Raw genomic sequence first — 10,005 nt, 5'->3', positions numbered from 1 at the left:
TTGTTTTAATATATTTTTACTTCATTTCACACATACATTCAAAAACTCTAACATGTTTTTTCATCATTTATCATTTAATTTATCATTCGTTATCTCTCCACACACTTCATTACCACTAACTTCTATAACCTCTGCATTTTCACTTATTCATTTCAAACTTCTTTGAATTTTCAATCTAATGTAATCAACACTCTCTCGAAAACGTATTTCTGCAAAATGTTATCTAAAATTATGGGTAAAGAAAGAAATAGCAAAAAATATTTGAAAATGGGGGTAGGGTGAAAATTTCCAAGGGTTTTACCCCCATCCCACCACACCCCATTTTCCGGACCCCAAAAAGGGTTTTGTAGCATATTAGATCACCGGAATTCATTTAATTGAAAACATTTTTGTGAGGGAAATCTTTTCCAAGGGGGTGGGGAGAGGACTTCGGAAAATTCACAAAATCCGAGATTTTCCCCCTCGTAACTTTTAGGAAAATGGGTTTCTTTTAATGAAATTTTATAGAAATACCTTTCAAACGGCATACATTACGATTATAAAGTAATTTGTGGGGAAAATCTTTTCCAAAGAGTGGGGAGAGGACATCGGAAAATTCACAAAATACCAGTTTTTCCTCAACTGTATATATATACATATATATATATATATATATATATATGTGAGTGTGTATATATATATATATACATGTGTATATATATATATATATATAGAGAGAGAGAGAGAGAGTAGTAACGAATGAATGAGAATAACGACGAAGGGTTAAAAAAGCGTAAAAATAATTGAAAATGAAGCAAAATTGAAGCCAAAACATTAAAAATCATTTAAAGTGGGTAGAAATAAACACTACGTAGTGTAGTAGTACTGCGTTAGGGTATCCGTAGAAAGTTGAATGTGATTTCGGAATATAACGAGGAAAAATTCGAATCTTGGAAAGTTTCCGAAAGTCCTCTCCCCACCTCAAGATTTTCCCCACAAATTACTTTATAGACATAATGTATGCCGTTACAAAGGTATTTATATAAAATTTCATTGAAAAAAACCCATTTCCTTAAAAGTTATGAGGAAAATCTCGGATTTTGTGAATTTTCCGAAGTCCTCTCGCCACTCCCTTGGAAAAGATTTCCCTCACAAATTTCTTTATAATCGTAATTTATGCCGTTTGAAAGGTATTTCCATAAAATTTCATTGAAAAAACTCCATTGTGAATTTTCCGAAGTCCTCTCCCCACCCTCCCGTTGATTTGCGCGCATTTTTTTTTCATATTCGTTTCCTACCCATTGTTTTACATTCATTCCAGTATATATATATATATTTTTTATTTTCATTTCCAAGTCAAGAAGTAAACATTAACCAAAAATATTTCCAATGATTCCGGGATAATAGGGGGGGGGGGTCAGTCCCCGCCTTTTTTCCGAACGAAAATAAGGGATTTGCAGCTTATTAGTAGGTCAGGGTACTTGATTCCACGCAAAAAATCCGAGTTTTTTTTTTTAGTGAAAATCATGCGGGTGCAAGGGTCAAAATATACCCAGTTGCGTACTGTGATCGATCTAATCGACTGCCTCCCCCACCTAATCCCCAAAAATTTCGGGCTTTGTGCCTAGAGAAGAAAAGAATATTATTTATTTGAGTGATTAGGTGCTTCTAATTAGCGTTTTTAATGATCACTGCACTGCACTAAATTCGTTACGACTTAAAAGTAATATTACGAAAATAATGTTGAAGATTTGATGCATTACATCAGCTTGTTTTGTGTTGTCATTTTAGTTTACTTAATTGAGCATGATAGATACTTTCTATGTTTTTTAATATCCACTGCTCCGTCCCCGCTCGTATTAATATTACATCAAATAGTAAAAAAGAAAAGAAAGGACAAAATGCAGTAAGTTGATCTGTTGTTGATCTGTTGTTAGCTCATTGTTACTATGTTTTAGTATTTCGGGTGCAGAATGGCATATTAATGGTGAGGTGTTATTTACATTCAGATATTTCTATTTAAATGTAAATGAAATTCAAATAGATTTCCGTCTTCTTCGTAACATAAACACCAGTGACGTTCACTTTTAGAAACTGTTTACCATTCATAATAATCTTGAATAATTATGGCAAAGCAATACGTTCCACTGTCATATCTCTTATTTTGGATACCCGGTCATTGTATCCAGTCAGTATATGTATGTAAATACAGGTTTTGGAACGTAACACCCGCGATAGTCGAGGGATTATTGTATGTTCAGCACGCTTATCGATATTCATTTGAACGAAATACCAAAACATTAAAATGCAATAGAAAGATAATACATCATAGATATTATTAATAAATTATTGTAAAAGTAATCTCAAACATTTTTGTTCTCTATTGTTTGCAACATCTCGCCTCTGTAGATTATGCCAGACGTGTTAAGTAAAAATATCAGTAAAAAATAATTGAATGGAAATGTATTTTTTGCTGTTAGCATATTTCAACTAATATCTTGTTTATATGCTGAATGTGTTTATATTTAACGAGTTCTTTAATAAAACCTCTGAATATGAGATATACATAAAATCCGCCGGTTCCTGTTTTTTTTTTTCATATCTGTCTTTAGCATTCACCTGCCTAATTATAAAAATGCTGTGTACAACAGAGCACCGTTTGTGTTTATCTTGCCTGGGATCTTTCTCTACCATACCTTTTAAAGTTTTGCTTCCAGCAGAATGGACTTCTTAAAGGGATTAAATTTTAAATGGAAGTGAGCTTGATACCATGGGTTGCAGCTTTGAAACTTTTCAAAATTGGTTGTCTCTGAATAGAATCTGAATTCATGAAAATTAATTCACACTTTGACAATTTTAATTTTTACCCAAGGTTTGTGTGTCTGTGGGAGAAGCCTGGCAAAACTGTTTTTTTGCTTATTTTGCTGTAGTGTGTTGTCATCCAAACACCATAAATTTAGAGCACACATTTCTTAATGGTATCCATAAAGATGAGAGAAGGCAGGAAGGAACTTAGAGGATCATCTTCTTGAACTCCTACCTTTGAAAACAAAGTTTGATCGCCATAGAAAAGCCAGAAGGTCTCTGAATGTGCTTGAAACACAAAGGAGATCTCCTTTAACAACTCTTCTGACTATTAAAATTATTTTTGATGATAACACTTTCTTTATCATTTTGAATGTTTATATACCTTCTCAGGAAGTGTATTGCCATTTTAATCACTAAAGGCCAAACCAACTAGTTTAGCTCATATTTGGTTGATATGACTTTTGACAATATCATCGTACACATTTTCTCAGCCAGACATCTAAGTATACAACCGATAGCAATGGGATAAACCCAGCCATCCTTTTTCACTAATGCCAGTAAAGGTGCTCTGTAGGATGAGGAATAAATGAGTTCACAGGATATTCTTACATACATCTGTACCACTGAAAAACTTTACCTGAACTTCCAAAAAAATTTCATACTACTTCATTGTGAAAATCTCCAATGAAGTGTTCACATAGCCTGAGACATGGCCTATCAGCCGTCTTTTTATTTTTTTGAAGGATAAGATTGATTATCTTGTATTGAAATTTATACGCTTCATAAACAAAATTCAACTGATGTAGGAAGTGGGAAGTTAAAACATTATGACCATCTAAATGTTTCTTATTTTAACTGATTAAAGAATTCTTGAGTATTAAGATGAACTGAATAATCCTGTGAAATAATTCTAGTTGCATCTTTCATGTTAAGACATGCAAACATTGCTGATAAGACAGTAGCTACTGGATAATTTGATTTCAATTGTTGGGTGATTCTCTTCCCAACCACATGATTTTGGGTTTGATGTGTTCTACTACAGCCGTGGGCCAACCTAAGTCTTGTGAGTAGAATAGGTAGACAGAAACTGAAAGAAGCTTATATATATGTATATATATATATATATATATATAGTCTAATAATGGCAACAAGTAAAAGTAAAAAAAAATTCTGGCGCCAATACATTCGACTAAAAATTCTTCAAGGTGGTGCCCCAGCATGGCCGCAGTCTAATGACTGAAACAAATAAAAGGTGAAAAAACAAAAAATAACTGAAAAATATAACCGTGAGGCTTTTGCCCTACACACATACATTTTACATTATATACACACATATATATATATATATATATATATCATCATCATCATCGTTTAACGTCCGCTTTCCATGCTAGCATGGGTTGGACGATTTGACTGAGGACTGGTGGACCAAGTGGCTACACCAGGCTCCAATCTGATTTGGCAGAGTTTCTACTGCTGGATGCCCTTCCTAACGCCAACCACTCCGTGAGTGTAGTGGGTGCTTTTACGTGCCATCGGCATGAAGGCCAGTCAGGCGGTACTGGCAACGGCCACACTCAAAATGGTGTATTTTACGTGCCACCTGCATAGGAGCCAGTCCAGCGGCACTGGCAACGATCTCGCTCGAATGTCTTTTCACATGCCAGGAAGGCGACACACACACACATATATATATATATAAATATTCAAGGATATATACACATATTTACATATATAGATATATGTGTGTGTGTATGTTAGTTTCTCCTTGTCTTAACTTTGCATGATAATTGTAAATGAGCATCACTGTCATACAAGTAGAGTCCTTTGTTTGCATTCTACAAGGAAATATGGCTGGCCAAGGGGAAATATTATCTTTCTTGGAAACAGATGAGAGTTTCCAAAAATAATTATATTTTTCACTGACTATTATTGTTTTACTTTCCATGTCATTATTTCTTAGCTTTTTAATACTCATTGTATTAAAGATATTAATAGTAACTAAACAATAGTTTTCAATGCAAATGACGTCCCTGAGATATCTATTCATATATAGCTTCACTAAAAACATTCTTGTATCTTTTGCTATGTCTGTGTATCCCAATATTATCTTCTTCCTAAATTTTTCTATCCACACATAGGATCGTTCATTTTCACTACATAGCCATATTGTTGTTTTTCCTCTGTAGTTATTTTCTAATCTTTCTTTGTTATTTTAGCATTCAATAACTACCGTGTTAAATTTTCATTGTTCTTTCTACCATATATTTTTTATTTCAGAGTTTGTGGTGACATTGAAATGCAAATTGCTGATTCAAGAAATTTGTCGGTTTTTGGAAACAGAAGAATGATATTATCAAGTTCACAAGTAATAGTTCTCCATAACTCCACATTGCTGTAAAATTAAAATCAAGGTTATAAACAGAGTAATTGAGATGTGGAAAATATATTATCTGACATGTGTTGGTAGATACACATAAGAAATCATATCAATTAAACATTTATTCAGTCTAATACCTAATTTAAACAATTGCTAAGATGAAAGAATTTAGCAATACATTATCTGTGGCAAATGTTTCTTCTGTAACAATAATTTGACTAAGCACTAATGTCATACTGGTATACCACTGTGATACTTGTAGTAAACTATTCTTTGAGCAAGATCATTTGACTACACACAAATATATTCATTCAGGTGAGAGCCCATATAACTTTGGTATATGGAGGAGAACATCCTCTAAATTGATAAATAAATTCTTCACAAATTTACTCATACAGGAGACAAAACATATTGTTGTATTTGTTCTATAACATTCTGCAGAAGTCCATTCACGCAAGTAGACAGCTATATTACAGCGGTGTCTGTGGCAAAACTTTCTCTGAAAAAGATAATATGACTAATCACAAAAATGCTCACACTGGTAAGAAACCATATCACTGTGATATCTGTGGAAAAGCATTCTCTGGCAAAACCATACTAACTAAACACATACGCATTCACACTGGGGAGAAACCATACCACTGTGACATTTGTGGCAAAACATTTTCTGCAAATGGTCATTTAACTCAACATGTACGCATTCACACAGGTGACAATCCATTTCACTGTGATATCTGTGGTAAAACATTTTCCCAAAGGGGTCATTTAACACTTCATATTCGTACTCACACCGGTGAGAAACCATACCACTGTGATATCTGTGGGAAAACCTTCTCTGTATGTAATAATTTAACTAATCACAAACATGTTCACTCAGGAGACAAGCCATTCCACTGTGATATGTGTGGAAAGACATTCTCTAGTAATAGTAGATTAACTAGACATACACGCACTCATACTGGTGACAAACCATACCGCTGTGATATCTGTGGCAAAACATTTTCTGACAACAGTACATTAATTAGGCATGTACGCATGCACACAGGTGATAATCCATACCGTTGTGAAATCTGTGGTAAAACATTCTCGGTGAATGGTCATTTAACTCAACATGTACGTATTCACACCGGTGAGAAACCATACCCTTGTGATATCTGTGAAAAAAGGTTCTTTGACAAGAGTGGATTAACTAAACACATACGCTTGCACACTGGTGAGAAACCATTTCACTGTGATATCTGTGGCAAAACATTCTCACAGAATGGTCATTTAACTCAACATGTGCGTATTCACACAGGTGAAAAGCCATACCATTGTGATATCTGCGGTAAAATGTTTTCACGGAAAGGTCATTTAACACTTCATATACGTGGTCACACAGGTGTGAGGCCATATAGCTGTGACATTTGTGGTAAATCATATGCTGATAATCAGAATTTAAATCGTCACAAACCTGTTCACACAGGTGTAAAACCATATCATTGTGATATCTGTAGTAAAACTTACAATGAGAATAGGAGTTTGTCTAATCATAAAGAAAAAGCACATGCAAAACAAACAATAAAAGAATAAAATCATTTTAAAGAATTTATAAGAACTGTTATTTTTATGAAGCTACATAAGATTCTTGTGATTCAGATTAGAAAAAGTAGGAGGTTGGTGCAATTCAGAAACTATGTTTTTCATTGTCTTATTTTGTCTCTGATAAACATAAACTGAAACTTCTTGCAGTGAAGTATTATATCAGCCACACAAATGCACAAAATACATTTGATTTTCCTTTTGTCATCACCTACTCTGTCTCATACACAAAAACCTTCAATAAAAAGAAAACTTTTGTCTCTAAAACTCCTTCCTTGTACATGTTTTCCTTTCAGACACCAATCTGCAGTGCACACGTGCACACACATGTGTGTATATACATACATTCATCATTGCCTCACAGAAGCAGAAGCAGTGATGAATGGCGAAGACCTTTGGCATCATGCTGTGCTTGAGAAAACCCATCAAGCCAAGTAAAATTGCAGTCATGGCAGATTCTGGTGTCATGCAAATGGCACCCATGTCAGTGGCACGTAAAAGCGCCCATTACACTCTTGGAGTGGTTGGCGTTAGGAAGAGCACCCAGTTGTAGAAACCATGCTAAATCAGACTGGAGTCTGGTGCAGCCTTCTAGCCTGCCAGCCCTGGTCAAACCATCCAATCCATGCCAGCAAGGACAACAGATGTTAAATGATGACGATGATGAAATATCTATATATATATATATATATATATATATATATATATAGTTTTAGGGAAAATAACCAATTTTCAAGAACTCATCGATTTTAATCGATTTAAATTTCTTTTCTATTTGAAAATTAGTTATGAAACAAGTGTAATCTTTTTATTATATTTATTTATGATATTTACATTACTTTATATTATACTCATTTATTGTGCTTTTAATTATTAATTTTTCTATATGTGATAGTGGATTTTCATCGATGAGTTCTTGAAAATTGGTTATTTTCCCTAAAACTATATATTTTATATATACTTTATCTATAAGGCTCAATTTAATTTTTATTTTTTATAAATTGATTTTAATTGAGTTTTTTACCTGTAATTTTGGATTTTGTCCCTAATATTATTATTATTATATATATATATTCCAAGAAGCAAGGCAGTTTGGAAAAGAAAGATCTGGAATCTTAAGGACTCTGAATAATCAGAGGTTTAGGGACTTCCTAACTGAAGCATTTGATGAGGAGGAGTTACAGACTTGCAATATAGAGGATAACTTAGTAGTGGAACAATGAAGTTGACAGAGCCATTAGAGCTAAGAATCAGGCTTGAAAGGACTGGAAGGGTGGTGGTAGCAAGGAACTGTATCAGGCAGCTAGAAGGGAGGCTAGGAAGTAGGTATACTTAGCCAGGGGTGAAGCAGAAGGGAAGGGGTTTGCTAATGTTCTGTAACTAGAGGACCAGTGGCTTGAAGTGTTTCAGTTTGCAAGGCAGTGTGCCAGGGAAAACTGTGGTGTGGGAGAAGCGTGTTCACATGGATAATGGTTCACTTACAGTTAGTGACTCTGCAAGGAAAGAGGTTTGGAAGTGCCACTATGAAAGGCGACTAAATACAGAGAACTCATGGGAGAAGGAGAGTCTGTGTAATGTTGTTCCAACAGAGGGACCAGAAATCCGAATAGACAGTAGCATTGTAGACAAAGCTATGAAGGATATGAAGATGGGGAAAGTCTCCGGCCCATCAGGAATAACTGCTGAGTTGCTTAAAATATCTGGCAGTGTGGGTTATAGTTTAGTCACCCATATAGTTAATCAGGTAGTACATAAAGGAGTCATGCCCAGTTGATTATGGTGTAGCAGCATCATAGTCAAATGCAACAAAGGTAAAGGTGATGAGTTAGAAATAATTACAGCAATATCAATTTATTGGATCAGGTGATGAAAGTCACAGAGAGGGTCATAACCCAACTAATTAGGGAGAGAGTTAGTCTAGATGAGATGTAGTTTGGTTTTGTGCCAAGGAGAAGCATTACTGATGCTATATTTCTTGTAAGACAGCTGCAGGAGAAGTACCTAGGCAAAGACAAACCTCTGTACTTGGCTTTTATTGACATGGTGAAAGCCTTTGACAGGGTCCCCTGATCCCTTATCTGGTGGTCAATGCAGAACCTAGGGACAGATGAGTGGTTGGTGAGAGATGTACAAGCCATGTACAGGGATGCTGTCAGTAAGGTGAGGGTTGGCAACAAATATAGTAATGAATTCAAGGTACAAGTAGGGGTTCACCAAGGATCAGTCCTGAGCCCCCCCCCCCTTGCTCATCATAGTCCTCCAGGCAATAACGGAGGAATTTAAGATGGGTTGCCCTTGGGAGCTTCTCTGTGCTGATGACCTTGTTCTGATTGCTGAATCACACTACCAGAACTAGAGAAGAAGTTTCAGATGTAGAAGCAAGGTCTAGAATCAAAGGGCTTTAAAGTTAACCCAGCAAAAGCCAAAGTCTTAGTAAGTAGGAAAGCAGACAAATCACAAATCCCTTCAGGTAGATGACCCTGCTCATCTGTAGGAAAAGTGAAGATAGAAATTCCATAAGATGTACCTAGTGCAAGCTACAGATACATAAGAGGAGCAACAATATCAGAGGAAGGTTAACTGGGAAAATGGGTTTTGTGTGTGGAAGGTGCACTGGTACAATAAACACTAAAAATGTACAGACAATAGACTCTATCAAATGCCAGGAGGGTAAGCTAGAGGTAGTTGATAGCTTCCGCTATCTAGGTGACCCAGTCAGTAGCGGAGGTGGCTGCTCCAAGAGCATAGCTGCAAGAATAAGAATAAGCTGACTTTAGATAACTGAAAATTATGAATTTCTCCAAAGTATTGTTTTATACTATATTTTCATTGATACCAGAACTTGGTTGGAACCTTGCATTGCAAAACCATTTTTTTTTAGTTTTCCTTGAACATAGAATATTTGAAATCTTACAACTGTATTTATAGACTTAATTGTTATTTAGTAAAGTACAGTGTACATGAAGGATGTTTTGAAAGATATTGTTTCAATTAGAAGCCATATAAACTGATAATTTTGAAATGTTGTTGAGCTCAGAATAAACTCTAAACAAGTCTGGAGTTGTCTTCCTTACTTGCTGAGACAATGGAAATATTTTAGCCATTGCTTAATGTTTTTCTTTTCCAGTTTATTTATATATTTATCATAGTGACATATGAGAACACATCTTAGATAAAAGAACAACCCCAAAACATTAGATTCCATTTCTATCAATGAACTGAAGTATTTCCTATTTTTCCTTTTTTTCGTTTTATTT

The 10,005-nt window shown here is 35.0% G+C and overlaps 1 protein-coding gene across 1 annotated transcript; it reads left to right on the top strand.

Moving 5' to 3' along the window:
• On the top strand, positions 1-7,018 carry LOC106881337 (uncharacterized). Its single transcript, XM_014931692.3, has 2 exons — positions 1-1,885; positions 5,068-7,018. The coding sequence occupies exon 2, from the start codon at positions 5,681-5,683 to the stop codon at positions 6,737-6,739; it is 1,059 nt and encodes a 352-aa protein (XP_014787178.1). The 5' UTR covers positions 1-1,885; positions 5,068-5,680; the 3' UTR covers positions 6,740-7,018.
• Positions 7,019-10,005: the final 2,987 nt, after the last annotated feature.

This window comes from Octopus bimaculoides, chromosome 7 (assembly GCF_046866305.1).
Source record: "Octopus bimaculoides isolate indiv1 chromosome 7, ASM4686630v1, whole genome shotgun sequence".
Lineage (NCBI taxonomy): Eukaryota > Metazoa > Mollusca > Cephalopoda > Octopoda > Octopodidae > Octopus > Octopus bimaculoides.
Note: the sequence above shows the minus strand (reverse complement) of the source record. Positions and strands in the feature narration are given on the sequence as shown.

Coding starts and splice junctions, on each gene's coding strand:
- LOC106881337 (XM_014931692.3), top strand. CDS start 5,681: ATGACTAATCACAAAAATGCTCACACTGGTAAGAAACCATATCACTGT.